The sequence below is a fragment of the Malaclemys terrapin genome, chromosome 2 (assembly GCF_027887155.1).
Source record: "Malaclemys terrapin pileata isolate rMalTer1 chromosome 2, rMalTer1.hap1, whole genome shotgun sequence".
NCBI classification, from domain to species: domain Eukaryota; kingdom Metazoa; phylum Chordata; order Testudines; family Emydidae; genus Malaclemys; species Malaclemys terrapin.
In genome coordinates, this window is record NC_071506.1 from 286408117 (window position 1) to 286433938 (window position 25822).

Below are 25822 nucleotides of genomic sequence, written 5' to 3' on the forward strand. Positions count from 1 at the left end.
CTTCCCGCCTGCTGAGAACCAAAGCCAAGTTCTCACAGCAGACAGACACCAAGGACGACTACCAAGGCCACCCAGATGGGGGGAGGGCAGAGGGACAGTTTGCCCTGAGCCCCCCAGTTGAAAGAGCCCCCAACCTCTGTGCCCCGGTGCACCAGGCTACGATGCTCAAAGTGGGGAGTTGAGCCCAGCCCCACAGGACAGGAGCCACAGCTGTGGGGCCAGTGCCGGGGGTTCAATCTCCAAGCCCCTGACCCCAGGGCCTCCCTTCAGTGGTCATGTTTTGGGAGGGGGCGTGGCGGTGCCCCAGGTTCCCCCAAAAGCTCGGGGCAGACAGGCCTTGAGGACTCTCAGCTATGGGAGCCCAGGGGTCTTGGACCCGCAATGACTGGGCCCCACTGTCACCCAATGCGCTGGCTCCACTGGGATCTCATCCCCTTTGCCAGGATAATCGAGATCTTTCCCCCACCCCCCAAGTTACTGGCTCTGGCCTGGCTTCCGGATCCCACTCCCTCCCTGTGACGGGTTGGATCACAGAAACCCCCTTGGGAGCTGCCACCCAATGTGCAAAGACTACCCCTGCTTCTGTTTTCCCTGCCAGCTCAGGACTCCAGCACCCTGTCTTGCTGAGCCAGACACTCCCGTCTGGCTCCAGACACAGACCCAGGGTCTGAATCACTTGTCCCAAAGCTGCAAGTTTACCTGAAAACAGCTCGCAGTAGCGTGCTTGTCTTTAGCACTCAGATGCCCAACTCCCAATGGGGTCTAAACCCAGATAAATCCGTTTTGCCCTGCATAAAGTTTATGCAGGGCAAACTCATAAATTGTTCGCCCTCTATAACACTGATAGAGAGATATGCACAGTTGTTTGCTCCCCCAGGTATTAATACATACTCTGAGTGAATTACTAAATAGAAAGTGATTTTATTAAATACAGACAGTAGGATTTAAGTGGTTCAAAGTAGTAACAGACAGAACAAAGTAAGTCACAAGCAAAATAAAATAAAATGCGCAAATCTATGCCTAATCAAACTGAATACAGATAATCTCACCCTCAAAGATGCTTCAGTAAGTTTTTCTCAGACTGGACACCTTCCAGGCCTGGGCACAATTCTTTCCCCTGGTACAGCTCTTGTTGCAGCTCAGGTGGTAGCTAGGGGATTCTTCATGATGGCTTCTCTCCCTCTGTTCTCTTCCCCCCTTTATATATCTTTTGCATAAGGCGGGAACTCTTTGTCTCTCTGGGTTTCCACCCCCCCTCACTGGAAAAGCACCAGGTTAAAGATGGATTCCAGTTCAGGTGACATGATCACATGTCACTGCAAGACTTCATTACTCGCTTGCCAGCACACACATATACAGGAAGACTCGCAGGTAAATACAGCCATCTGCAGACAATGGGAGTCATCAAGATTCCAAACCATCATTAATGGTCCACACTTTACACAATTACAATAGGCCCTCAGAGTTACATTTTATATTTCTAGTTTTAGATACAAGAGTGGTACATTTTTACAAATCAGATGATCATACTCAGTAGATTATAAGCTTTGTAATGATACCTTACAAGAGACCTTTTGCATGAGGCATATCCCAGTTACGTTACATTCACTTATTACCGTATTTTCTCTAAAACCAGCTCAGTTACATTATATTGACTTATTATCAAGTTTTTATAAAACCATATAGACTGCACAACGTCACACTCCCCAACAGCTGCCTCCCACAGCCGCTGCCCCCCGTGCACTCGGCCCACACCACTGCTGGGGGAGGCGAGTCCCAGGCTGTGGCCCCTGCAGCGAGGCAGACAGACAAAGGGAGAGGAGGTCTCGGGCCAGCACATTCTGGCCTGTTGGAGGCTCTTCTCCCGTAATTCCCGTCCCAGTCACCCTGGTAGCCCTGTGCATTTCAGGTGGGTCTTTGGTCTGCACACCTGGCCACGGTAGCCCTCTCCACGGGTGCAGGTGGAGCCCTGCACCCGTCAACATCTCTTGTGCTGCTAATGAGCCTGGGTAACGCAGAACCCTGCTAGCATCTCAGGGCCTCACCCAGGGGCTCCCTGGAGCCAACCGGGGTCTCTGCACTGGCTTGCACCGTCTCTGGCTCACACGCAGAGTCAGGGGCGGCTCTATGGTTTTTGCCGCCCCAAGCACGGCAGTCGGGCAGACTTTGGCGGATTCGGCGGTGTTTCTGCAGGTGATCTGCCGGTCGCGCGCCTTCGGCGTACCCGCCGCCAAATTGTCACCGAAGCCGCGGGACCGGCGGACCTCCCGCAGGCATGCCGCCGAAGGCACCATGAGTGCCGCCCTCACAGCAACCGGCAGGCCACCCCCCGCGGCTTGCCGCCCCAGGCACGCACTTGCTGCGCTGGTGCCTGGAGCCGCCCCTGCCCAGAGTGAACATGTCACTGGACCTGCCTGGAGCTGGGGGAGCACAGGGAGGGCACCAGGAGCTGCTGGAACAGCTGCAGTCCCACTGCCCGTGCACCCTTGTGAGCTGGCCTCCCGCAGGGATGGGGGGATTGGTCTGGGACCCCCAAACGCACACACCTTAAACTAAAATCATTGGCTACAGGGTTATCATTCATTTATTGTGTGCTGTTCTGATTAATTAACATGTCATGTATAATCTTTGTATGCTAAATAGAGTTCAGTTATAGGAGAGAGGTAAATAGTGGTGTCCCCCAGGGGTCTGTACTGGGCCCAGTCCTAGTCAACATATTCATAAATGGTCTGGAAAAAAGGGTGAACAGTGAGGTGGCAAAGTTTGCAGATGAAACAAAATTACTAAAGATAGTTAAGTCCCAGGCTGACTGCGAAGAGCTACGAAAGGATCTCACAAAACTGGGTGACTGGGCAACAAAATGGCAGATGAAATTCAATGTTGATAAATGCAAAGTAATGCACATAGGAAAACATAATCCCAACTATACATACACAATGATGGGGTCTAAATTAGCTGTTACCACTCAAGAAAGAGATCTTGGAGTCATTGTGGATAGTTCTCTGAAAACATCCACTCAATGTGCAGCGGCAGTCAAAAAAGCGAACTGGCTGTTGGGAATCATTAACAAAGGGATAGATAATAAGACAGAAGATAACATATTGACTCTATATACATCCATGATACGCCTACACCTTGAATACTGTGCGCAGATGTGGTCGCCCCCTCTCAAAAAAGATATACTGGAATTGGAAAAGAACAACAAAAATGATTAGGGGTATGGAACGGCTGCTGTATGAGGAGAGATTAGTAAAACTGGGACTTTTCAGTTTGGAAAAGAGACGACTAAGGGGGGATACGATGGAGGTCTATAAAATCATGACTGGTGTAGAGAAAGTAGATAAGGAAGTGTTATTTACTCCTTCTCATAGCACAAGAATTAGGGGCCACCAACTGAAATGAATAGGCAGCAGGTTTAAAACAAATTCAAGGAAGTATTTTGTCACACAACGCACAGTCAACCTGTGGAACTCCTTGCCAGAGGATGTTGTGAAGGCTGAGACTATAACAGGGTTCAAGAAAGAACTAGATAAGTTCATGGAGGATAGGTCCATCAATGGCTGTTAGCCAGGATGGGCAGGGATGGTGTCCCTAGTCTCTGTTTGCCAGAAGCTGGGAATGGGCGACAGGGGATGGATCACTTGGTGATTACCTGTTCTGTTCTTTCCCTCTGGGGCACCTGGCATTGGCCACTCTCGGTAGACAGGACACTGGGCTAGATGGACCTTTGGTCTGACGCAGTATGACCGCTCTTATGTATAGAAGTATAAGACTGATCAGTAGTCAGAAGGGATAAGTATGTATTCGGTATCTAAGTAAGTAGGGATGAAACACAAGGCCTGTAGGCTGAGGCCTGCAAGATTTTAGCTTGGCTATTTTAGGCCTTGGAGCTAAGAAATGCCGACATAAGTAAGTGACCGAAGAATAACCCGATGCCCTAAGGTTGTGGGGAAAGATGAACCAAGTGGTGATATTGTGAAAAATTAGATTAATTTTAAATCACAAAAATGCTGTAGAGGCACCTCTGTCTCCACCACGTGCCTGACCCAGGGGATACAGGTTGTGCGTCAGTGCTAATGAGAATAACGAGAACCTACACAGCCTATAGAAACCGGGGTCCCTTGAGTCTCTAGGAGACACCAGACCAATAAGAAAAAAGAGAGTTGACACTTTTATGGACATGCGCAGAATGTAGGAATAGGCAGAATCTCATTATAAAAAGGTGGTGCCCAGAGCAGGAAAATTGGGCTTCCCATGGGAAACTCCATCAGGAACCATCCCTCTACTGGTGATCAATCCGTGAGAGACCCATCAGACCCTACGTCTATCCAGGAGGATGCGAGTATAACTGTATTTGTAACTAGTGCATAGGTCTGTATCGAATTTCGATGGGCTTGGGTAATCAGAACTTTCATTGCAAGTTTAATAACACTTGTCAAACAGACAGACAAGCCCTCGTCCTTGGGACTGTGCGTGCGGTCGCTGCCCTTGGTCTGTCTGGGTTCCTAGAGACTCGAACTCGGAAGCAAGTAGCAGACGTGACTTTCCCTCTGTTAAGCTTGAGACGGTAGCCACCGTAGAGCTGGGGCCACGGTGGTGTAATACCACATTACGAAATTCACACTTGACCCAACCTCTCTCCTGGCTGCCAGGTGCCCCCTCCCTGCTCCTGCCTGGTGTGGGAGGCAATGGCTCCCACCCACAAGGGAGCCGCTCTTTGCGAAGGCCCGTTTCCGAGGCCCCCAAGGGATCAGGGAAGTGGCTGCCCTTCTTTGCAGGCCCCCCACTGCCAGCTAGCAGGCCCAGGGACTGGCCAAAGCAGGTGCCTCCCTGCCCCCGCACTGCGTTCAGAGGTGGAGCAGGACCGGCGACACCACCAACGTCCCAACCTCGTCCACCTGCAGACACCAGGGGCTGTTTGACTCCGGGCCGCGACGGCTTGGACTTCTCTTCCAGTTCTTGGGGTGATGCCCTGGGTAACACGGCCGCATCTCCCCACAGCTTGCTGTGTATGCAGCACAGAGGGGCCAGGAGCTGGGGGGCGAGGGCAGGTAACAGGAGCAATGGGTTCTGGGTGCCAGGCACTGGCACAGAACGGGGCATCACCTCACTGGCCATGGCTAGGCGCTGGGTGGGACAAGGTGGAACCAGCTGCACCAGGAGCTGAAGTACCTTCCTTCTGCCTCTGGGGGATCCAGCGTCACTCACCTGTGCTGGGGGCATCTCCCCCCACCAAGATCCCCGACATGTGGCCCTTCCCCTCGCTCCAGCCTAGAGACAATCTCTGACTTGGCTGCTCGGTAGCCTGGCACAGGAGAGAGAATCACATGGAGCTGGCCCAAGATCTGCTCTCAGTTACACCAGCCTTCTAGACCAGTGGCTCTCAGCCTTTCCAGACGACTGTCCCCCTTTCAGGAGTCTGATTTGTCTGGCATACCCCCAAGTGTCACCTCACTTCAAAACGACTTGCTCACAAAATCAGATATAAAAATACAGAAGTGTCACAGCCGCACTGTTACTGAATCATTGCTTTCTCATTTGTATCTTGACGTTGCTAGTAGCCTGTCGTGTTGTAAAACTAGGCAAATCTCTAGCTGCGTTGATGTAGAGCCTGGCACACCCCCTGCTTGGGAACCGCTGTTCTAAGCAATCCAGTCCTGGGGGTAAGAGAACGGGAGACCCCAGGAATCCAGCCAGCACAAGGGTGTCTGAGCTGCTGCTGCTAACGAAGGGCGGGGCAGAGATCCTCACCCAGCGAGGTGACCAGTGCGTAATTCTCCTTCATCACGGCCCGGTACAGCTCCTGCTGCCATTCGGCTAACGCCGCCCACTCCTCCGGGGAGAAACAGAGCGCCACGTCCTCGAACGCCGCCTGCAATAACAAACGGCTCGGCTCGGCCTGCCTGACCTCTGCCCCGGCCGCTGCCTGGGGTCCGCTCTGTGTTTGTGTGAACACACAGGTCACATGGTAACAGTCACATTCCTGGGGGCCAGCTCTGAACCAGAGCAATCCACCTCCCCTTTCGCATGGGCTTGTTGCCGGCACAGAGGCCCGAGGACAGCAACAATGGGGTTCGTTGCCCGGTGTGCTTCGCGTCAATAAACATACTGGGGTGGAGAAACAATCAAAGTTTATTTGAGATCTCAAAGCGATGCAAGGAGACTGGCACGTCTCAAATCAAGCACACCAGCAAAAACGGTTTCTCTCTTCTTATACGTTTTACAACTAAGCCCCCCCCCTCCCCCTCTCTACCACTCCCCCTCTACTCCCCCTCCCCTCTCTACCAAAGGCATGTTTATACATTTAAGCAATTAAATCATTCTAGGGCTATAAATCTAGCTTGTTAGTAACACTCCTCTAAACAGTTATTTGGTTCTGTTTGCCCTTAGTTTATTACCCCTTCCCCAGCTAGAAACATGCAAACCTCATCATTATCGTTTGGTACCAGGTATGAGCAAGGTCATAATTGCTAACTGGCTGTTTACACATCGCAATTCCTGTCCTTGGCTTTTGAGGTCGATCAGAGTTAAACATGGAAGGACAGAGTTTAAACATGGAAGAACTTTGGCTCAGGTAGGCCTAGTGACCCCAACAGGCTCACTGAGCAAGGGACACAGAGCCCATGAGAGACCAGCTCGAGATCTGCTTGTGCATGGAGCTGTGGGTGAGCTCAGGGCGCCCACGACTGCTGAGTTAACGAGCCCCTTGGGCCCCTTCGGGTACCTGGGCGCCATGATCCAGTCACCTCTCAGTCTTCTCCTGGCACCGCTAACCAGAGCGAACTCTATGAGCCTCTCACAGCCAGGCACCTTCTCCAGCTCACCAACCCTTTTGTGACTCTTCTCTGCCCTTCTGCAATAGTGCAGCCTCTTGTTTGCAGTGTGGCCACCAGAGCCGTGCACGTGTCGGCCCCACCAAGGCCCTGCACAGAGGGAAAATCTGTTCCTGCTCCTGGTCCCCACTCGCCCATCCATGGGGCAAATACTTCTTCTGCGCAGGGCCAGGGAGACTGGGGGCTGGAGACGTCTCCTCTGGTACTTGTCAGCACAGGGGCCTGAGCCTGGACTGTGCTGCCTGGCTCCCGCCCCAGAGCTGGCCAGCTGGGCTTTGGCCTGGGGGCAGGGGGCAATTCCTTGTCTGGTGCCAGCCTCCGCCCCCCCCTTTGTTTCCTCCCATGTCCTCTGAAGTCGAGGCTCAGCCGGGGTTCCCCACCATCCCCTGGTGCTGCGATGCGCCAGGGTCCCCTACCCCACCGGCTCTCGCCTTCCCCCGGCTTCTCCCCACTCAGCCCCACCCTGCACCCTGCCAGCCCTGGGGAATCCGTACTGGCCTGCACCGTCCTGGGTTGCAAACCAGAGCGGCCTATGCCGGGGCCAGCCACGTCTGGCATGGGCCAGGGAGGCTCATGATCCCCAGGTGCAGGGGGTAACACCCCCCCCCCCCCCCCCGCCAGGGCTGCACCCCCAGCTCCCCACCTCACCTCTCTGCACCAGGTTCCCCCTGCCCCGACCCGGGCGGCGCCCACAGCCCTGCCCGCCCCACCGGGCACTCTCTGGGGAGGAAGCGAGCCCAGCCAGGCCTGGGCTGCGGGTTCCCTGCGGGGCTGCCTCTGGGCCGAGCCCCCCGCACACGGGGGAGAACCTGGGCGCCCCGCTGCTCTGGCTGGGTCGGGACTGCCCGCTCGGGGGCCCCACGGCCTGGCACAGCCCCGGGGCTCGCTCAGCTTCCAACAGGAGCCCCCGGGGCCACCCCAGGGCAAACCCCGGCAGAGATGCGGAGCTTTGCACTGCCCCGAGCCCGCCCCCTACAGCCTGGGAACGAGCTGCGGCGAGCTGGGGCGGGGCAGGTGTAGTGTAGTAAACTGCTCCCCGTAGTAATGTGCGACCGGTAACAGTTATTGATACATATAGATTGTAAGAAACTGTCATTGTAGTAAACTGCTACCTGATGTAGCAAATGCCTACAGGTAGCAGTTTCTTGCACTATAGTGTATGTGAAATTGCTACGTGTAGAAAAGTGCTATCTCTAGCAGTTATTGATACGTACAGATTGTAAGAAACGGCTTTTGTAAAAAGATGCTACTTGATTTTTACATACTTGAAAACTGTTATGTTTCAATCTTCCCTCATAGGTCACGTTTTCTAGACCTTACTTTTTTTCCCCTCTTCTCTGGACTTTCTCCAATTTCTCCACATCTTTCCTGAAATGTGGCGCCCAGAATTGGACACAATACTCCAGCTGAGGCCTAACCAGCGCGGAGCAGAGCGGACATCCCAGAGTGATGTTCTCTTTTTTTGCAGCAGCGTTACACTGTTCACTCATATTCAGCTTGTGGTCCACTAGGACCCCCAGATCCTTTCCGCAGGACTCCTTCCTAGGTTATCATTGTGACGAACTGGGCCTGTTCTCACGGTGGTCTGTGAATGCTGACAGGGGAGTGTTCTGGGATAGTCTGCATTGCAGGATGGGATCTGCCCGAGGGCGCCCGAGGGCGCATACCTGAGTGTGTAACATGAGAACCCAGGAAGGGGTTGAAGGGGAGGCGACTCCTTAGCCCGGGAAACTGAACAAAGGCTGTGGGAGGGGTCGCTGAAGGCAGAGTGCTGGAAGCAGGCAGGGAGAGAGGGCTGGGGGGCATAGATGGCTCTGACCTCCCAAGGGGGGCTGGGCTTGGATGCCCGGGGACCCCAAGATGGACCTAACTGAGGGGGTCCCTGTTGTCTGTGCCTGCAAGACCTGTCTTGGACTGTATTCCTGTCATCCAAATAAACCTTCTGCTTTACTGGCTGGCTGAGAGTCATGGTGAATTGCAGGAAGCCGGGGGTGCAGGGCCCTGAGTCCCCCAATACTCCGTGACAACTGGTGGCAGCGGTGGGATCTACTGCACCCCGTGGACGGCGCTTCCTCGGCGCTTCCTGCAGTAAGTGACTGGGGAGCAGTAAAACGAAGGGGGATTGACGGGGACCAGGCGTGCTGAAGAGTGAGAGAGAGACGGTTATTACCCCTGGGAGTGTGTGACCAGCGAGAAGGACTTTTGCAGTAACAGGGTCCCCCGAGGGGATCGCAGCGAGTGGTCCCAGGGGCGGAGGAGTCTGCAGCTCGACCCTGGCAGAGAGGCGGTGACCTCGAGAAGGGCTGGCACACTAGGGGTCCCCCTGGGAACTGTGGGGAGCTGTGAGCACACAGGCCGGTGAGTGGGCAGCAGGAAGATGTATGCCAAGCGGCTTAAGAGCGACCTGGTGGAGCTGTGCAAGCAGAGGCGGCTGCGCATTGAGAGGCTCACCAAAGAACAGCTCATTGCCCAGCTGGAGGCGGAAGATCGCGCGAATGAACTGATCCCTGTGTCTCAGGGAAGCAGCCTGGCAAATGCAGCGCAGGCACCAGTGTCTGTCCCAGCTGGGAGTGGTCAGCCGGCTGCTGAGGGCTTCCCGAGACCCCTCCTTCCTATGCCTAGGGGAAGGGTGGGGAGGAGCCCAGCAAATACCGAGGGCGCCGTGACCCCCCCGGCCAGCAGGGGATCCCCCCGGCGAAGCCCGCCGGCCAGCAGAGGATCCTCCCGGCGACGTTCGGCATCCGGGGAGCGGAATTGGCTGGAATGGGAGAAAGAGCTAAAACTGAGAGAGCTGGAGGATCGTGAACAACAGAGACAGCATGAACGGGAGGAGAAAGAGAGACAGCATCAGCGTGAACGGGAGGAGAAAGAGAGACAGCGTCAGCATGAACGGGAGGAGAAAGAGAGACAGCATCAGCGTGAAGAGAGACAGAGACAGCATGAACGGGAGGAGAATGAGAGACAGCGTCAGCATGACCTGGAACTGGCGAGATTGAAGGGCAGCGAACCCCCGGCTGCGGTGAGTGAGGGGGGACCCAGGACTGCACGGAGCTTTGATAAGTGCATCATGGCCCCATACAAGGAGGGGGAGGACATGGATGACTTCCTGGAGGCCTTTGAGACGGCCTGCGAGCTGCACCGTGTGGACCCCGCGGACAGACTCCGGGTCCTTACCCCCTTACTGGACCCCAAATCCGTGGCATTGTACCGCCAACTGGGAGAGGCAGAGAAAGGGGACTACGAACTATTCAAAAGGGCCCTGCTACGAGAGTTTGGGCTGACTCCTGAGATGTACCGGGAAAGGTTCCGGAGTCAGGATAAAACCCCTGAGATCTCATATCTGCAACTAGCCGCCCGCATGGAGAGATACGCCAGCAAGTGGGCTGGTGGGGCCCAGACGAAGGAGGACCTGATTAAACTGCTGGTACTGGAGCAACTGTATGACCGGTGCCCATCCGACCTGAGGCTGTGGTTGGTGGACAGAAAGCCAGAGAACCCGCGACACGCCGGGCAGCTGGCTGATGAGTTTGTAAAGAGCCGGTCAGGAGATAAAAGGGAGGAGTCCCAAAGGAACAGTCCCACCACAACGCAGAGAGAGAGTCACCATGGGACCTCCCCATGGGAAAATACAGAAAAAACCCATCAGAGGGGAGCATCCGGCATCAGGACCATCCGACCTACTCAAGGGGACCCATGGGACATGGGCTGCTACCACTGTGGCCAAAAGGGCCACATACGGGCCCAGTGCCCTAGGCTCAGGGACAGACTGAGCAGACCGAACCCACAGAGGGTTAACTGGGTAGAGACCCAGCCCGGCGAAAGGCAGCATTCCCAGGGAAGAGGGGCTGGCAGAGTACCACCTGCTAAGGAGGGAGGAGAGCTCCAGGCCAGCTCCTCTAGGGGGCTGGATGCTCCAGACTCAGGGTTTTTGGTTTATATGGTAGGCGCGGGGCTGTCCCTCCGGAGAGAGTACCTTGTTCCCCTGGAGGTGGATGGGAGGAAGGTCAGTGGATACTGGGATACGGGCGCAGAGGTGACGCTGGCCCGGCCCGAGGTGGTGGCCCCAGATCAGGTGGTGCCCAACACCTACCTGACCCTGACGGGGGTGGGCGGAACACCAGTCAAAGTACCCGTGGCAAGGGTACACCTGAAGTGGGGGGCCAAGGAGGGCCCCAAGGATGTGGGGGTACACCCGTATTTGCCCACTGAGGTATTGATGGGGGGGGACCTGGAGAACTGGCCAAGCAACCCCCAAAAGGCACTGGTTGTGACCCGCAGTCAGAGCCGGCGAGGGGCACTGCGCCCTGGCCTTGGGGGGGGTGCCTTGCCTGAGGCGCAGGACCCTAACCTGGTGGGGAGGGAACGCCCAGGGACACGGCTCAGGGAGGCTGCAGCTTCAGGCCCAGCGGGCGAGGAAGAGCAGGTGGCCATCCCTGTCCCAGCTGCTGAGTTCCAGGCCGAGTTACAGAGAGACCCCTCCTTGCGGAAGATAAGGGACCTAGCCGACCTCAAGGCGGTACAGACCATGGGACGAGGTGGCCGGAAAAGGTTCCTGTGGGAGAAGGGGTTCCTGTACCGAGAATGGGCTCCCCCAGGGGAAATGGAGTCAGGGGGGATCAGGAGGCAGCTGGTGGTACCCCAGAAGTATCGCCGCCAGCTGCTGTGCCGGGCCCATGATATTCCCCTCTCAGGGCACCAGGGAACCTGGCGTACCCAGCAGAGGCTGCTACGGAGCTTTTACTGGCCTGGGGTCTTTGTTACTGTCCGACAGTACTGCGGATCCTGTGACCCCTGTCAGAGGGGGAGGAAGGCCTGGGACAAGGGGAAAACAGCTTTAGGACCCTTGCCCAGCATAAAGGATCCTTTCCAGAGGGTGGCCAAGGTTAAAAGGGCGGCTCTAAACCAAGAGAGCCCAAAGCACAGACCTCCAGACTGGAGCGCTGGGAGAAGACCACAGCCCAGTTGGAACCCCAGAGGTATGGGGGTGGGAAAAGGGCACAGGCCGCATAAACCTTCCCACATGCGAACTGCGAGTGCCATCAAGCACCCCGACCTAAGGGGGGGCGTGAAACTGAAGGGGCCTGGTGTAATTCCCACCAAGGAACTGGAGGGATGCGGGGGCATCCATGGGAACGGGGGTAGGTTCGAACTTCCCCGGGTCACTGGCTAAAGTGACCCTGCTCAGTTCGGTCTCGAAGGGGGGAGAGATGTGACGAACTGGGCCTGTTCTCACGGTGGTCTGTGAATGCTGACAGGGGAGTGTTCTGGGATAGTCTGCATTGCAGGATGGGATCTGCCCGAGGGCGCCCGAGGGCGCATACCTGAGTGTGTAACATGAGAACCCAGGAAGGGGTTGAAGGGGAGGCGACTCCTTAGCCCGGGAAACTGAACAAAGGCTGTGGGAGGGGTCGCTGAAGGCAGAGTGCTGGAAGCAGGCAGGGAGAGAGGGCTGGGGGGCATAGATGGCTCTGACCTCCCAAGGGGGGCTGGGCTTGGATGCCCGGGGACCCCAAGATGGACCTAACTGAGGGGGTCCCTGTTGTCTGTGCCTGCAAGACCTGTCTTGGACTGTATTCCTGTCATCCAAATAAACCTTCTGCTTTACTGGCTGGCTGAGAGTCATGGTGAATTGCAGGAAGCCGGGGGTGCAGGGCCCTGAGTCCCCCAATACTCCGTGACAACCATTCACAGACTTTATAAGTGTACTCTCTATGCCATTATCTCAATCATTGATTAAGATTTGGAATAGAAACTTATCCAGAACTGATCCCTGGAGAACCCCACTCGTTCTGCCCTTTCAGCCTGTGAATCACTGATAACTACTGTCGGAACTGTTTTCCAACTCGTTTTTCACCCATCTTATTTTAGCTCCATTTAGGTTGTATTTCCCTAATTTATTTATGAGAGGGTCATGCGAGACAGCATCAAAAGCCTTACTAAAGGCAAGATAGTCCATGTCTACCGCTTCCTCCCTATCCACAAGGCTTGTTACACTGTTAAAGAATCATAGACTCATGGACTTTAAGGTCAGAAGGGACCATTATGATCATCTAGTCTGATCTCCTGCACAACGCAGGCCCCAGAATCTCACCCACCCACTCCTGTATCAAACCCCTAACCCATGTCTGAGTTATTGAAGTCCTCAAATCGTGGTTTAAAGACTTCAAGGTGCAGAGAATCCTCCAGCAAGTGACCCGTGCCCCACGCTGCAGAGGAAGGAGAAAAACCCCCAGGGCCTCTGCCAATCTGCCCTGGAGGAAAATTCCTTCCAGACCCCAAATATGGCAATCAGCTAAACCCCGAGCATGTGGGCAAGACTCACCAGCCAGCACCCAGGAAAGAATTCTCTGTAGTAATTCAGATCCCACCCCATCTAACATCACAGGCCATTGGGCATATTTACCGCTAATAGTCAAAGATCAATTAATTGCCCAAATTAGGCTATCCCATCATACCATCCCCTCCATAAACTTATCAAGCTTAGTCTTGAAGCCAGATATGTCTTTTGCCCCCACTACTCCCCTTGGAAGGCTGTTCCAGAACTTCACTCCTCTGATGGTTAGAAACCATCGTCTAATTTCAAGTCTAAACTTCCTGATGGCCAGTTTATATCCATTTGTTCTTGTGTTCACGTTGGTACTGAGCTTAAATAATTCCTCTCCCTCCCTGATATATTTACAGAGAGCAAACATCTCTCTCCTCAGCCTTCTTTTGGTTAGGCTAAACAAGCCGAGCTCTTTGAGTCTCCTTTCATAAGACAGGTTTTCCATTCCTCGGATCATCCTAGTAGCCCTTCTCTGTACCTGTTCCAGTTTGAATTCATCCTTCTTAAACATGGGAGTCCAGAACTGCACACAGTATTCCAGATGAGGTCTCACCAGTGCCTTGTATAACGGTACTAACACCTCCTTATCTCTACTGGAAATACCTCGCCCGATGCATCCCAAGACGGCATTAGCTTTTTTCACAGCGATATCACTTTGACGGCTCATAGTCATCCTGTGATCAACCAAAGCTATCAGGTTGGTTTTACATGTGAGACTGCTTGAATTAGCTACATCAGATGGCCTTTTTTAGCAAAGTAGGACGTGTCACTGATGCAGGCAGCATGATCCTACAGAGAGCATTTTCACACACACACACACGTATAAGAAACTGCAATCTGTAGGGATGTGCTACTTGTTACACTGCTATATCTGTGATGAAGCGAATTCCTACAGGTAGCAGTTTCTCACGCCATAGGGATGGGAGACTGCTATCTGTAGCAATTTGCAACCTGTAGCAGGGAGATAGTGAATTCTTACCATTAGCAGTTCCTGAGAGCTGCGAAGGGCCGTACCTGTGGACGCTCAGGTAAACAGTGTCTCATGGCCAGCTAGCGGCTTTCCCTTACAAGCCGCAACGCATAGTTGGAGAACCCCTGGCCTAGCAAAATAAGCAAACCTGCCCTGCTATTGTCATTAGGAGCAAAAGAAACTAATGCTGAAGACTACAGCTGACGGAATGTGATGTAAACAAGCATCACACAGATCTCTCTCTCTCTCGTTAGAAGAGCTTTCTGCCTTTGCTGAATATTTGAGAATCAAGTTGCACACAATGGCATGCGGAAAAACACTAAGGGCCAGACTGAGAGGCAAAATAACAGTTGCAAAAATGCAATCCCCATTGGTGGATTGACTCCAAACAAAGTTTTGACGCTAGGCCAGAAAGTCAGTCGGAGAGGAAGTCAGATGATCCAACAGGATAAACATCTGCTCTAAAAATGAGAGGAAAAAATGAGAATTAAAAATTCAGGGAATCCCAGCAGCAGATAAAACAACTTGGAAACTGCTGGGAGACACACCCACACCCACCCCCCCAGCGCAGCAAGTTTGAGCACTTTCAGGCTCGGCTCCGGGCGCTCGGCGCTAAGCCCCTCGTCGAGGCGGGTTGCCAGGAGCACCGCCACCCGCGGCAGCGCTTTGAACTTTGTAGTGTAGACGGAGCCTGGGTCGGTGAGATCAGACCGAGGGGCGGCCGTGACAGCCGCGGGGTGCCTGTGCCTTTGAGAACCCAGCCCTGGGAAGCCCACGCTGAGAGGGGCTGGCTGTGGGAGTGGGGGAAAAAAAGCCCCTTTGCCCCCCACCATTTTTGCAAACAGGGGTGTCTCAGTGCCACTGGGGTAACTTCTCCCCCCCGTGCCCCTGCCTGGGCTGGGTTTTGCCTCTGTCACCCCCTGCCAGCGCCGCACCCCTGGGTTTAACCCCTGCTCCCCCCCCCCGCCTTCCCCGACCAGTCAATTCCCGCCCCCTTCTCAGACCCTGCCCCGATTCGCCCCTTTCTAGCCCCTGCCGAGAGCCGCCTGCGGAACCCTGGGCTAGTGAGGGCAGGGGAGGGGCAGTGGCGTCAGCAGATGCACCGCGCATGCTCCGTGCACACGGTCCGTGGCCCATTGCTGCGCAGAGCGATTTACAGCGCGGGGCTCGGGCCGCGCATCTGGGGGTCCCGGGAGCTGCGCGGCGCGTGGCGGGGCCGAGGCCGGCGGTGAGCGCGGGGCCGGGGCCGGGTTTGTCTTTTCAGACATTTGCTTTGACTCCGGTTTGGGGGGTGGTGCTGCAGGGAGGGCGGGGCTGTGACCTGCCAGCTGCTCCCTGCCCCCCCCCCCGGCTGCCCCCCGCGGGGAGCTCCCCGCAAAGCCCCCCCCACCCTCCTGTCCCGCTGGGAGCTTGTGTCTCGCGCTGCTCAGCATCGGCCCAGGGACTGTCCCCCCCCCCCGCCCCCGGACAGGGTGTTTACCCCCCCGCCCCCGGTCTGTCTGTCTGTCCGCACCCGCTGGCTCTTGGCTCAGACTGGCAGCTCCTCGGGGCAGGGACCTGCCTGGCACCTGGAGCCCCTCGGTGCTACTGGGGACTAGGAACAGTCTCAGGGAGCGGGAAAGTGACACCAGATTGAACACCCCTGGCCTGCCTGTGCCCCGCGTTACCCCACCCCGGGGGCTGGCCTGGCGGGGGGTCTGGCCGCTGTGCCGGGCGTGCTGGGAGCGAGGCACGGGACTGGGGAGAGGTGTGAGGGCCGAACTGGGGGTCGGGGGTTTGCAGGAGGGAGGAGCAGGACTGGGGAGAGGTGTGACGGCCAGGTGGGGGCCGGGGTTTGTAGGAGGGAGGAGGGGGACTGGGGAGAGGTGTGACGGCCAGGTGGGGGCCGGGGTTTGTAGGAGGGAGGAGGGGGACTGGGGAGAGGTGTGACGGCCAGGTGGGGGCCGGGGTTTGTAGGAGGGAGGAGGGGGACTGGGGAGAGGTGTGACGGCCAGGTGGGGGCCGGGGTTTGTAGGAGGGAGGAGGGGGACTGGGGAGAGGTCAGACAGCCGGGTGGGGGCTGGGGATTGTAGGAGGGAGGAGCGGGACTGGGGAGAGGTGTGACGGTCGGGTGGGGGCTGGGGATTGTAGGAGGGAGGAGCAGGACTGGGGAAAGGTCAGACGGCCGGGTGGGGGCTGGGGATTGTAGGAGGGAGGAGCGGGACTGGGGAGAGGTGTGACGGCCGGGTGGGGGCTGGGGATTGTAGGAGGGAGGAGCGGGACTGGGGAGAGGTGTGACGGCCGGGTGGGGGCTGGGGATTGCAGGAGGGAGGAGCGGGACTGGGGAGAGGTGTGACGGCCGGGTGGGGGCTGGGGATTGTAGGAGGGAGGAGCGGGACTGGGGAGAGGTGTGACGGTCGGGTGGGGGCTGGGGATTGTAGGAGGGAGGAGCGGGACTGGGGAGAGGTGTGACGGTCGGGTGGGGGCTGGGGATTGTAGGAGGGAGGAGCGGGACTGGGGAAAGGTCAGACGGCCGGGTGGGGGCTGGGGATTGTAGGAGGGAGGAGCGGGACTGGGGAAAGGTCAGACGGCCGGGTGGGGGCTGGGGATTGTAGGAGGGAGGAGCGGGACTGGGGAGAGGTGTGACGGCCGGGTGGGGGCTGGGGATTGTAGGAGGGAGGAGCGGGACTGGGGAGAGGTGTGACGGCCGGGTGGGGGCTGGGGATTGCAGGAGGGAGGAGCGGGACTGGGGAGAGGTGTGACGGTCGGGTGGGGGCTGGGGATTGCAGGAGGGAGGAGCGGGACTGGGGAGAGGTGTGACGGCCGGGCTGGGGGCTGGGGCCGGGGTTTGCAGGAGGGAGGAGCGGGACTGGACAGGAAGCTGCAAGAGGCCTCTGGGGCTTTCCCACGCAGAGCTCTGTTCCGCTCCCATCTCCTGCACAGCACCCGAGCGCTGCTTGCGTGGAGGCTGGGCCATGCGAGCTGAGCAGGACGTCCCCGTGGGTGAGCAGAGCAGGCGGGTGGCTACAGCAGAGAAAAAGGCATCCGAGGTTAGAGGGCCGGGGACACAACTCCTCATTGGTCGGGATCTTGTCCTGGCTATGGATAGTTACATACCAGAGTTAGTAGTTCTGCAACTTCACATTTGAGTTACTTCCGAGCTCTTGAGTGAATCCCGTCTGGTCTGGTCACTGTTTCCTTGTGCTCCCCGGCTGTCTCTTGTCTCATACTTAGGTTGTCAGCTCCTTGGGGCAGGGACCATCTCTTTGTTCAGTGTTTGTACAGCACCTCACACTGGGGTCCTGGCACATCGAATGTCCACAGGATACGTACCAAATCACTCCTAATATCTTGGTCATTTTTAAGTGTGATTAGAAATTTGCTGGCACAATGGAAAGAAAATAAGATAGTGCTGGCAGTGGGTGGATGAAAGGAAATAGTTTTTCAAACCACACGAGTTAGATCCTGTGGCATTGAGTTCCACAGGCTAACTGAGGCCGAACTTAGAATGATTCAGAATAGACTGGCCGTATATATGGCTAATGAGAACATCCAGAGTCAGTGTGGTGAGGATTCGTGTGGGAAGGGCTATGAACCCGCCTGCTTCAGGGCATAAACTGACCCCTAACACCAGGGGAGAGGAAGGAGCTGACCCTGTGGGGAGATCCCATCTCTGGTTATCCCGTCACTGCCCACTGCAGCGGTGGCAGCCCCTTCCCTGCCACTGCTGGAGATGGGCCCTGGGCTGATCCCGTCTGGCAAGCCCTTGGCATCCAGCAGCCGTTGGACTGTTCCCAGGCCTGTTTGAAAAGGGGGCTTAGAAATGGACCCTTCCCAGGCGGCCAGGAGGTGTTGGCATTGCTGGGCCCAGTGCTCAGTGGGGCAGAGTGGTCTGGGGAACCTCCTGTTCTAGTGGGCGTGTCGGCACGGGGGCTGCGCAGGTCGGGCCTGGGGGGCACACAGGTTGGGCACTGCTCTCACTTCCCTCCCTGTTTCAGAGCGGGGTCAGGATGCCGACTAGCGTGGTGAAGGTGAACAACATGGAGGTTTCCACTGAGGGCTTGGACAAGACCGTCATCAACATCAACGTCAGCCAGGAGTCGTCGCTGGCCTTCCTGGTCAGGTCCGTGCAACGGGCAAGGGCCAGGCTTGGGGCGCCCGCCAGCAAGGGCCTTGCCAAGGGCTGCTACCGCGGGGAGCCGAAAGTGCTGGGGGTAAGTGCCAGCGTGGCAGGACGGGGCTGAGATCGGGGCGCCGCAGGGACAGAGAGGTGCTTAGGGGAGTGCCCAGTGAGCAGGAGTACGTCTAGAGCAGGAGTGCGGCTTACAATCCGCTGGTAAGCACCTAGAGGAAAATAGGGTCTAAGGAACAGCCAGCGTGGGTTTGTCATGGATCAATTATCCCAGACCAGCTGGATTTCCTTCTGTGACAGGGTCCCTGGGTGGGGGAAGCTGTAGACGGGATAGATCTTGATTTTGCAAGACTCTGACACTGTCTCACATGATGGTCTCATAAGCAAACTAGGGAGATGTGGTCTAGAGGAAATTCCCATCAGGTGGTTGGAAGACCGAGAACGGAGCTGTCGGTGGTGCACTATGAAACTGGGAGTGCGCATCGAGTGGGGTCCCACAGGGGTCAGTCCTAGTCACTCTTCTCATTACGGCATGGAGAGTGTTTACTTACACCACTTGTGGATGACCCCAAGCTGGCAGGGGCCACAGGCACTTTGGAGGACAGGATGAGACTCCAAACGGCGATAAAGACAGGAGCCTTCACATGTGTGCAGGGCGGTTCGGGTCAGGGTGAGAAAGAAGACAGGGATCAATTGTTCTCCAGGGCCGCTGGAGGTCGGACTAGGAGCAATGGGTTAATGTGCACAAGGGGGAGTTCGGTTCAACGCTGGCGCACCATTCTAGCGCTCAGGGGAGCTCGGCTCTGGACCAGGCAGCAAGGGAGGAGGTGGGATCCCCGTCACTGGAGGTCGGACTAGGAGCAATGGGTTAATGTGCACAAGGGGAGTTCGGTGCGATGCTGGCGCACCGTTCTAGCGCTCAGGGGAGCTCGGCTCTGCACCAGGCACCAAGGGAGGAGGTGGGATCCCTGTCACTGGAGGCAGGACAAGCAGCAATGGGTTAATGTGCACAAGGGGAGTTCGGTGCGACGCTGGCGCATCGTTCTAGCTCTCAGGGGAGCTCGGCTCTGCACCAGGCACCAAGGGAGGAGGTGGGATCCCCGTCACTGGAGGTGTTTAAGAACAGGCTGGACAAACCCCTGTCAGGGCTGGGCTAGGGTTACTCGGTCCTGCCTCCGTGAGAACTGTTTCCGGCTGTGGGGGGGAACGGGGAGGGGCAAGGCAGGCTGCTGTGTCCATCTGCTGACTCCTGGGGGCTGGTCTTGCAGGCCTGCCAGGTGCTGCTCGGGATTGTGTGCGGGGCCATTGGCGTGATGCTCGGCTTCGCGCCGTACACGCAGGAGTTCTGGTCGGGATCCCCGTTCTGGACAGGCGCTCTGGTGAGTGGCACACAGCCCTACCCTGCCGCTCGGAGCAGCAGCTTGGCCCAGTCACTGGCTGCCCCGCTCCAGACCCCACTCGGGCCTGTTCCTGGCAATGCTGTCTGGCAAACGAAGAGCCCGTGGGGCGGGATTTCTGCAGCTGCTCCTCGGCCCAAAGCCGGCCCTGTCTCCCCGGGCGTGGGCTCTCGGGCTGGGATTTGGGGGTCTCTCTGTAATGCCCAACGCCGCTTCGCAGCTGCAGTTCTTGGGCTCCAGTGGCTGCCGGGGCTCGTTGGAGGGACATGGCTCGTCAGCGAGTGACCGGTTTTCCAGTCCCCTCTGGCATGGGCCAGTCCGCGGTCTGTCCTGATCCCCACCACGCTGTGCTCCCGTGGGCCCCAGGGACTGTCGGCCAGCACGCCTTCAGCCCTGGCCCAGGCAGTCCCAGAGGAAACCCCAGGGCTACCATCTGCACAGCAACCCCCTGCACCTTTGCTGGGGACCTTGGGGTGGGTGCTCGGGGTGAGGTCTCTCTCCTGGCAACGCCCCAGCCTGCACGGCGCTCACCCTGGTTTCCTTTCCACAGCTCATCATCTCGGGAGTCTTTTGCATTGTGAGCGAGAAGCGTGGCACCAGCTGCTGGGTGAGTGAGTGCCCGGGGGACTGGGCACCGGCTGCTTGTACTGAAGGGAAGTGCCTGGGGTGTGGGCCCCAGCAACCTGCTACTCCCAGCCTGACCCGTTTCCCCGTGAGGGCAGCCGCACTGCCTGGACCCCAACGCCCAGGTGTGGAGGGGGAGCAGGCCGGACTGACGTTGGCACTTCCGGAAGGATGGTGATTAATGGGAAAGGGTCAGGAAGGAGCCACAGGGAAGAGCCGAGGGCTGGGAAACCTGCCTCCCGTGAGGGGCTGCCGGAGCTCACTGGGTTAGTGCCTCCAGGGGAGGGGTCAGCGGAGCCATGAGTGTGGGCTGCAGGAGCCCGGTCTGGGCAGGGCAGGGGTCAGCGGTGCCGTGAGCGTGGGCTGCAGGTGCCCGGAGCCCGGTCTGGGCAGGGCAGGGGTCAGCGGTGCCGTGAGCGCGGGCTGCAGGTGCCCGGAGCCCGGTCTGGGCAGGGGAGGGGAGGGGAGGGGTCAGGGGTGCCGTGAGCGCGGGCTGCAGGTGCCCGGAGCCCGGTCTGTGTAGGGGCTGGGGGGGCTCTGCGGCAGATGGCCCTTGGCTCCGGCCGGCAGGGCCCGGACAAGAGCCGCTGGCTGGAGCTGACCTGGCCCCATCCCAGCTGGGAATAAGGAGCCGATTTTCCCCAGGGAGGGTCGCCCCCATTGGAATGACTGACCAGGGCGGGGGAGTGGGTGTCTCTGTCACGTGGGGTCAGTGACTCCGGGCTGGGCGTGTCTCCCACAGCCCCGCTCTACCTCAGCTGGCGGGGCCGGATGCAGGAGTCCTGGGGGCAGGACCCTGTGGGAGGCCGAGCAGGGTGGGCAGAACAGTCCTGGTGCTGGGAATCTACGAAACCCCGTCTACTGTGTGTCGGGGGGGGTGGGCAGTCTGACTGCCCTGATGCCCCCACCCTCTTTTCACACGTCTGTACACCTACCCCCGGGGGCTCCAATACCCCCCCATGTGCCCTGCTCCCTCAGTCGTGGCCCATCTGCCGGTGGGAGGGGCTGGGCCAGGGCGGGGAGGAGAGGCCCCTGCCTCACCCGGTGGGTCCCCTGCCCCGCAGGTCTGGCTAGCTGCGTTGCTCACCCTGGCCAGCGCCGTCTCGGCCACCGTGGCTGTGATCGTGGGGGTGCAGGATGTGGCGTGGTATTTCCGCCTTGACGAAAGCTCCAACCTGTGTGACTCGTACCCATCGCCGTCCCCGGACTCCAGCGACTCCTGGAGGCTGGAGCGTTGCAGGAATGAGGTCAGGAGGCTTGAGGTGAGCAGCCTCCCCCGGCGCGGTCACCACAGTGCCCCCAGCCCCCCACGCTGCAGCAACGGGACCCCTCTCTGCGGGCACCAGCAGGGGCTGGGCTGTCCCTTGCCCCGGCCAGCCGAGGGCAGACCCCGTGCTCAGCAGCTCTGCACGGGTCCCACGGGGACTGGAGCCCCTGCCGGCTGGCCAAGGGTCACTTCCAGGGATGCTATTTCCTGCCTCAGGGACCCTGTGCAGAGGAGGGTCACCCCCCGCCCACCCCTGTGGCGAGGATGTCCGGATCACTGAGCGGCAGAGTTTAGCCGGTGGGACGTGCGTCTCCTCCTGCAGGAGTGGGAGGCCGCTGTGCTGTAGTGATCCGAGCCCCAGGACTCCTGGGTTCTATCTGGACTCTGCCACCGGCTGCCATGTGACCTTGGGGCCGGGTCCCTCCTCCTGATCGCGGTGTCCCTTTGGGAAGTGCTGGGTGAGGCTTGGCTGGAAGGACCCGATGCACAGGCTCCGTACTGCCCCCTGGGGGCAGCCCCCGGGATGGCCTCCGAGGGGCTTGCCCCCCAGCAAGGGGCATGAGAATTAGAATGAGGCCCATGGGGCTGAAATGAGGGACCGGCCCCTGCAGCCCCTGAGCCCAGCCAGGCCCCTCCCCTGCTAGAGCCGGCCTGGTACCAGGCCCCCGACAGAGCCCCCGCTGTGCGCGCTGCTCCGGCCGTTCCAGCCGCTGTCTGAGCACGGAGCCCTCGGAGCTGCCTGGCTCCTGGCCGGGCGGGACCCCGTGACTGTGGTGCTGCCTGTCCCCTCTCCCGTTCCCAGAACCTGTTCCTGGGCGTGCGGCTGCTGCTGCTGCTCACCATGGCCACCGGCCTCTGCATCGCCTTCTACTCCTTCCTCTACGGCTGCTGGGCCCTGTGCTGCAGGAAACAGGTAAGGGGGAGCGGGATCATCTCTAGGGGATCCAGGAGACTTCTCCCCCCCTCCCTCCCCGGAGTCCCCACAGCATGGGGCACGAGTCGGGGAGCAGTGGGCCCATCGCCCCATCAGTGCCACCTACTGAAAGCTGCGGTGTAACCTGACGTGCCGGGCTCAGTACAAAATGGGTGGAGCGGAAGGAACCATCTGATTGGCTGGCAGAGATGAGGGAGCTGTCTGATTGGCTGGCAGCACCTACCCCCCATGAAGTGGGGTAGCCCCATCCCATTAGCATCAGAGGGCTACTTGTGATAACGGAAGGGGGCAGGCAGTCCTGGGGAGCCCTTTCTGCTCCTCCCCCCGCCCTGCGGGTCTGCCCAGCCCAGCCCCTGGGGCGCGCTCTCTGAGCCCCCGAGCTCGGAGACCCTCAGTGTACGGGGAGCTTGGGAGCGGCAGAGCGAGAAGGGATCAGGACCAATCTGCTCACTGGCTTCTCCTCAGCAGAGGGGCCCAGGCCACGGCAGGACTCTCCCCTCTGCCCGTGGGGGCCTGCGCCAGCCCCGTGGGGTGCGGGGGGGCAGACGCTTGCCCAGGCCGTGCGCGCTGTGGCAGTGCAGCGCTATGCTGGCCGTGCCATTCGGCACTGGAGCCCTGAGCCCCTCTGAAGCCTTAAACCTCTGCCCTGCTTTCAGGCCGGGGCCGAGGCGGTGGAGAGCAAGGAGCCGCTACTGGCCTCTGACTCCATCCTCCCGCCGGATGAGGAGAAAGCCCAGGAGGGCCGGAATATCTGAGCTCCCGGCCAGGCTCCAGCTTCGCTCTGCCGGGTAACCGCTCTGCACAGCCTGCATCCCTCCTGCCTCCCTGTCCTGGCTCTCGAGCTGGGGCTCCCCTCAATTCCCACTCCTGTACTAACTGGGTACTACTACACTAACTATAGCCATGTACTAGGGCCATGGCCTTCCCAGGCCCTGCTCCGAACAGGGCAGCAGCTGCTTGGAAATAAACCGTCTCTCATGAGTGTCTGTCTTCGCTGGTCCTGCTGGATCTCTGGCACTTGCAGGGAGTGAGCGGTGTGTGAACGGGAGCCCAGGACCCTGCACGCAGGCTGCGCCGTGCCTCCTGCCTTCACAGCGGGGGAGGAAACGAATGGCAAAAAGGCCACGTGGAGCGACTGATGGCACTGCAAAGAGAGGAATAGAACCCAGGAGTCCTGGCTCCCGGTTCCCCCCCACTCCCCTCCCAGAGCCGTAATAGAACCCAGGAGTCCTGGCTCCCATTCCCCCACCGGCTCTAACCAGTGAACCCCACTCCCGTCCCAGACCTCAGGAAAAATACACCCATGATACTTGCTGCTGCCCAAAGCGTGATGCCACCAGAGGGCCCTCGCGAGCCGGGTTATGTCAAGGTGGGTTGAAGGGCAGAGAGGGGGAAGGGCTCTGAGTCCCCCTGCTGGGGGCACAAGCTGAGCCTGTACTGAGGGGGGTTTGGAAAGGGGCCGGGTTCCAGGCCCTGTCCTGGGACGCAGCGTGAAGGATAGAGGGAAAGCAAGATGGCTCTTGAGATCAAATGAGGCGAGCGGTGTGTGGCCAAGAAGTGGCTTTGCTGGGGGTGCGAGTGTTCCCAAGGGGTCAGGTCCAACCGTGTCACTGCAAACTGCAGCAATGGTTTCAGCTGGACCCCCTGGGCCAGGCCAGCTTGGGAGCGCGCTGTGAGGGGGTGTCTGTGCCACCTGGCTGCGGACTGGCACCGAGCAGCGCGGCTGGCAGGGCGCATGGGATATAAACGGGGTCAGGGCCCCGCTGAAGGGAAGGGGCCTTGCTCTCTGCTACTCCACTGGGCAATGGCCCTTGTGCCTGTGGTTCCTGGCTGGGCACAGCTCGCCAGCCCCGTGGTGCCGGCTGGGAACAGGGACTGCACCATGCTGCCCGTTTCCAGAACCCGTTCCGGGGGCCCTGGGCTTCCCACAGGGGCCAGGCTAGCACCCGTCCCACTGACGAGCGCTCTCCTAGTGCGAGCAGGCTGTGAGAGCCGGAGAGGGGGCTGGCCCGGGGGCCCTGGGCTTCCCACATGGGCCAGGCTAGCACCCGTCCCACTGACGAGCGCTCTCCTAGTGCGAGCAGGCTGTGAGAGCCGGAGAGGGGGCTGGCCCGGGGGCCCTGGGCTTCCCACAGGGGCCAGGCTAGCACCCGTCCCACTGACGAGCACTCTCCTAGTGCGAGCAGGCTGTGAGAGCCGGAGAGGGGGCTGGCCCGGGGGCCCTGGGCTTCCCACAGGGGCCAGGCTAGCACCCGTCCCACTGACGAGCGCTCTCCTAGTGCGAGCAGGCTGTGAGAGCCGGAGAGGGGGCTGGCCTGGGGGACCTGGGCTTCCCACAGGGGCCAGGCTAGCACCCGTCCCACTGACGGGCGCTCTCCTAGTGCGAGCAGGCTGTGAGAGCCGGAGAGGGGGCTGGCCTGGTGTTGCGGATTGTGGGGGAGTTAGGGCCCTGCACCCCTCTTCCCGAGATTCACTGCGACTCTCAACCAGCCAGTAAAGCAGGTTTATTTAAGGACAGGAACACAGTCTCAAGCAGAGCGTGTAGGTACGACCAGACCCCCTCAATTAGGTCCCTCTGGGAGGTTCAGGGAGCTTAGACCCCAGCTTGGGGTTCCCTGCGTTGCACCACCCAGCCCCAACTGAAAACTAAACTCAAAACTCCTCCCGCTGCTCCTCTCCTTTGTTCAGTCTCCCGGGCAGAAGGTGTTAATTCTCCCCACCCCCGTTCCTGGCTCAGGTTACAGCTCAGGTAGCTTCCTTCAAGGGAAGTCCCACATCTCCACTGCAACCCCCCTGCAACATTCCCAGGTCAAATCTGCCCTGCTCCCTGCTCCGTCACATCTCTCCCCCCTTCGAGACTGAACTGAGCGGGGTCACTCTGACCAGTGACCTGGGGAAGTTCAGGGCTCCCTCTCCGGGACAATGCGTCCGCTATCAGGTTGTCACGTCCCTTCACATGGACCACGTCCATGTCATAATCCTGCAGGAGCAGGCTCCATCTCAGGAGCTTGGCGTTGGCTCCTTTCATCTGGTGCAGCCAGGTCAGGGGAGAGTGGTCGGTGTGCACGGTGAAGTGATGCCCAAAGAGATATGGCTCTAGTTTCTTGAGGGCCCACACCATGGCCAGGCATTCCTTCTCGATGGCCGCGTAGTTCTGCTCCCGGGATAGCAACTTCTTGCTCAGGTACACGATGGGGTGTCTCTCCCCCTTTTCATCCTCCTGCATTAACACCGCCCCCAGTCCTGTGTCTGAGGCGTCGGTGAACACCATAAAGGGCTTGTCAAAGTCTGGGTTTGCCAGAACTGGGCCACTGACCAGAGCCTCCTTCAGCGCCCGGAGAGCCTCCTGGCACTCCTCGGT

General features: G+C 58.7%; 1 protein-coding gene across 1 annotated transcript; it reads left to right on the plus strand.

Annotated features, from left to right (window-relative positions):
* The first annotated feature begins 15221 nt into the window (after positions 1-15221).
* On the plus strand, positions 15222-23443 carry LOC128830965 (transmembrane protein 176B-like). Its single transcript, XM_054016958.1, has 7 exons — positions 15222-15356; positions 18106-18321; positions 19508-19618; positions 20187-20243; positions 21325-21522; positions 22330-22440; positions 23118-23443. The coding sequence occupies exons 1-7, from the start codon at positions 15237-15239 to the stop codon at positions 23214-23216; spliced, it is 912 nt and encodes a 303-aa protein (XP_053872933.1). The 5' UTR covers positions 15222-15236; the 3' UTR covers positions 23217-23443.
* Positions 23444-25822: the final 2379 nt, after the last annotated feature.

Bases quoted from the DNA above. Each gene is read 5' to 3' on its own strand.
- LOC128830965 (XM_054016958.1), top strand. From the start codon at position 15,237: ATGCTCCGTGCACACGGTCCGTGGCCCATTGCTGCGCAGAGCGATTTA. The intron at 20,244-21,324 runs GTGAGTGAGTGC...CCTGCCCCGCAG, and splicing joins AGCGTGGCACCAGCTGCTGG to GTCTGGCTAGCTGCGTTGCT. The intron at 21,523-22,329 runs GTGAGCAGCCTC...TCCCGTTCCCAG, and splicing joins ATGAGGTCAGGAGGCTTGAG to AACCTGTTCCTGGGCGTGCG.